This window comes from Eimeria acervulina, genomic scaffold (genome assembly GCF_000499425.1).
Source record: "Eimeria acervulina Houghton genomic scaffold, Eah_scaff1963, whole genome shotgun sequence".
NCBI classification, from domain to species: Eukaryota; Apicomplexa; class Conoidasida; order Eucoccidiorida; family Eimeriidae; genus Eimeria; species Eimeria acervulina.
Window position 1 is genome coordinate 1 of NW_013548779.1, and position 2917 is coordinate 2917.

At 35.2% G+C, this 2917-nt stretch overlaps 1 protein-coding gene across 1 annotated transcript; it reads left to right on the forward strand.

The window, feature by feature from the left end:
• Positions 1-1073: 1073 nt before the first annotated feature.
• EAH_00064270 (hypothetical protein) lies at positions 1074-2780 on the forward strand (the record flags this gene model as incomplete). Its single annotated transcript, XM_013392991.1, has 5 exons — positions 1074-1210; positions 1438-1513; positions 1744-1876; positions 2111-2461; positions 2626-2780. 5 exons carry the CDS (start codon positions 1074-1076, stop codon positions 2778-2780), a joined length of 852 nt encoding a protein of 283 aa, XP_013248445.1.
• Positions 2781-2917: the final 137 nt, after the last annotated feature.

The window sequence follows — 2917 nt, forward strand, 5'->3', positions numbered from 1 at the left end:
ATTTATATATTTATAGTTATATAAATATATATATGTATATGCATATATATATATATATATGTATATGCATATATATATATGTATATGCATATATATATATGTATATATATATATATATATATGTATATGTACTTGTATATATGCATATATATGTATATATGTATATATATTAATGTGTATGTGTATTCATTTAATACCGTTAATGCTGCTGCTGCATCTATGCATGCATTTATGCATGCATGCATGGATTGAAGGATGCATGCAGTTAATTGAGTTTGATGTTTTAATTGTTTGTCTTTGCACTCTTTTTGTTTGTCTGTTGATATTGCATGCGTTTCGTCTCTGTCTGAGCTGCGTGTACACCTGAAGTATGAATGTGTTTGTGTGTGTATGTATGCGTATACTAATAATAATTTAAAATATAATAATAATAATTATATAATAATAAATAAAATAATAAAAATAGATAAAACAATAATGATAATTAATAAAATAATAATAATTAGTAAAATAATAATAATAAACAAAATAATATAAATAAAAACTAATAATAATAATGCGCCTAATAATAAATATTTTATATTAATATTTGATGTATTCATACAAAACAACAAATCGCATAATGCATTAATTATCTCTTTGTTATTTTTTATATTTGATATAAAATATTTTTATATATTAATAAAATATTTATTATTTGTATTCAAGTTGTTTATTATGACGATTATTTTATTATCTATTAGTATTGTTATTATTTTTATTTTCAGTATTATTATTATTTATTATTTTAATTATTATTATTTATTATTATTATTATTTATTATTATTATTATTGTGCACAGCACATAACGCACTGTCTCTCTTTTAGGGATATACCTATGCAGCTAAACCCTAAACCCTAAACCCTAAACCCTAAACCGTAGTTTTTATCTATTGCATGAAGACATTATTATTATTATTATTATTATTATTATTATTATTATTATTATTATTATTATTATTATTATTATTGTTTTGATATTATTGTATATCTTTTTTTTGTTTGTCTTTTTGTTGTTTATAGGGAGACGAACATGAAGACAAAATATGAAGCTAGGGTTTTCTCAGGCACGAAGCGGCTTTCATTTATTCATAAAGACGATAGACCTTCAAATCTCTCTTTTGAGGCTTGGACATGCCCAGACCTATTAGATGCTTCTGACCTTGAAAAGTAGGGCTTAGGGCTTAGGGTTTAGGGCTTAGGGTTTAGGGCTTAGGGTTTAGGGTTTAGGGTTTAGGGGTTGGGGTTTCACTTTCGACGGTTTAGGGTTTAGGGTTTAGTATCTCCAGTTAGAAGGCTTATGGAGTAGAGTTTAAGGTTGCGTTTTCAAGGGTATAGAGCTGTAAGAGCTAGGGTTTAGGGTTTAGGGTTTAGGGTTTACGGCGTTTGTTGCTCAGGCTACCGCAGGCGGAGCGGTTTGATACCAAAAATAATATGCCCAGGGCCTTGGCGAGCAAATACGACACGCTGAAGGTACAAGGTTTAGGGTTTAGGGTTTAGGGTTTAGGGTTTAGGGTTTAGGGTTTAGGGTTTAGGGTTTGGGTTAAGGGTTTAGGGTATAGGGTTTGGGGTTTGGGGTTTAGGGTTTAGGGTTAGGTGGTTGCATTTTCTTGAGGCGCAAGGTGCCTGTTAGAGAATGTGTGAAGGTTTAGGGTTTAGGATTTAGGGTTTAGGGTTTAAGTATTGTTTTGTACATGCTGCAGTCTCTGTTTAATGAGGTAATAGAAGCAAAGAAGTTATTAGATGAAGATATTTTTGTCGGTTCTCCTCGCTACTTTTTGTTGGAAGTCCTCGACCAACGAATGGAGTCGCAGTTCCTACCGACGCTTGTCGCACGTCAGCTGCTGCTGCTGCTGCTGCTGCTGCTGCTGCTGCTGCTGCTGCTGCTGCTGATGAGGCTGCTGCTGCTGCTGCTGCTGTTGAGGCTGCTGCTGATGATGCTGCTAATGTTTCCGCTAGTGCTGCTATTGCTGCTCCTGATGCTGCTGCTGTTGTGGGTGCTGCTGATGCTGCGGATACTGCTGTTGCTGCTTCTGTTTGCTATAATGAAAGCTGCTGCTGCTGATGCAGTAAAGGATGCTAAAGCACACGGTACAGCACATGCAACAGCAGCAACAGCAGCAGGAGCAGCAGCACGCCACCAGAAACAGCATCACCAACAGCAACATCAGCAGCAGCAGCAGCAGCAACAGCAGCAGCAGCAGCAACAGCAGCAGCAGCAGCAACAGCAGCAGCAGCAACTTTATTCATTGTGTGTGTATGCGCTTATCGGCACATTACACGACAAACACTTGCATGCAACATCAACAGCAGCAGCAACAGCAGCAGCAGCAACAGCAGCAGCAGCAACAGCAGCAGCAGCAACAGCAGCAGCAGCAACAGCAGTAACAGCAGCAGCATTAGTATTAAATGCGTATGCTAGTCTAAAGATTCTCTTCACGCCAAACACATGCATTCAACATCAACAGCACTATTATTATTATTATTATTATTATTTATTATTATTATTATTATTATTATTATTATTATTATTATTATTATTATTATTATTATTATTATTATTAAATGCATTTGTTTGTTTAAAGGCTCTCTTCACGACAAACACATGCATGCATGGGTCTGCACCTTTCATTGGGATGACGAAAGAGAGACAGGAAATGTTAAACTCTGGGAGACTACCAGCGGCGTTGTCTACCTCCTTAAAAATAGATTTCAAGATCAACTTGTTGCTGAGGCGTAAACCCTAATAAACCCTAAACCCTAAACCCTAAACCCTAATAAACCATTACCCCTAATGTCTACCTCCTTAAAAATAGATTTCAAGATCAACTTGTTGCTGAGGCGTAAACCCTAATAAACCCTAAACCCTAAACCCTA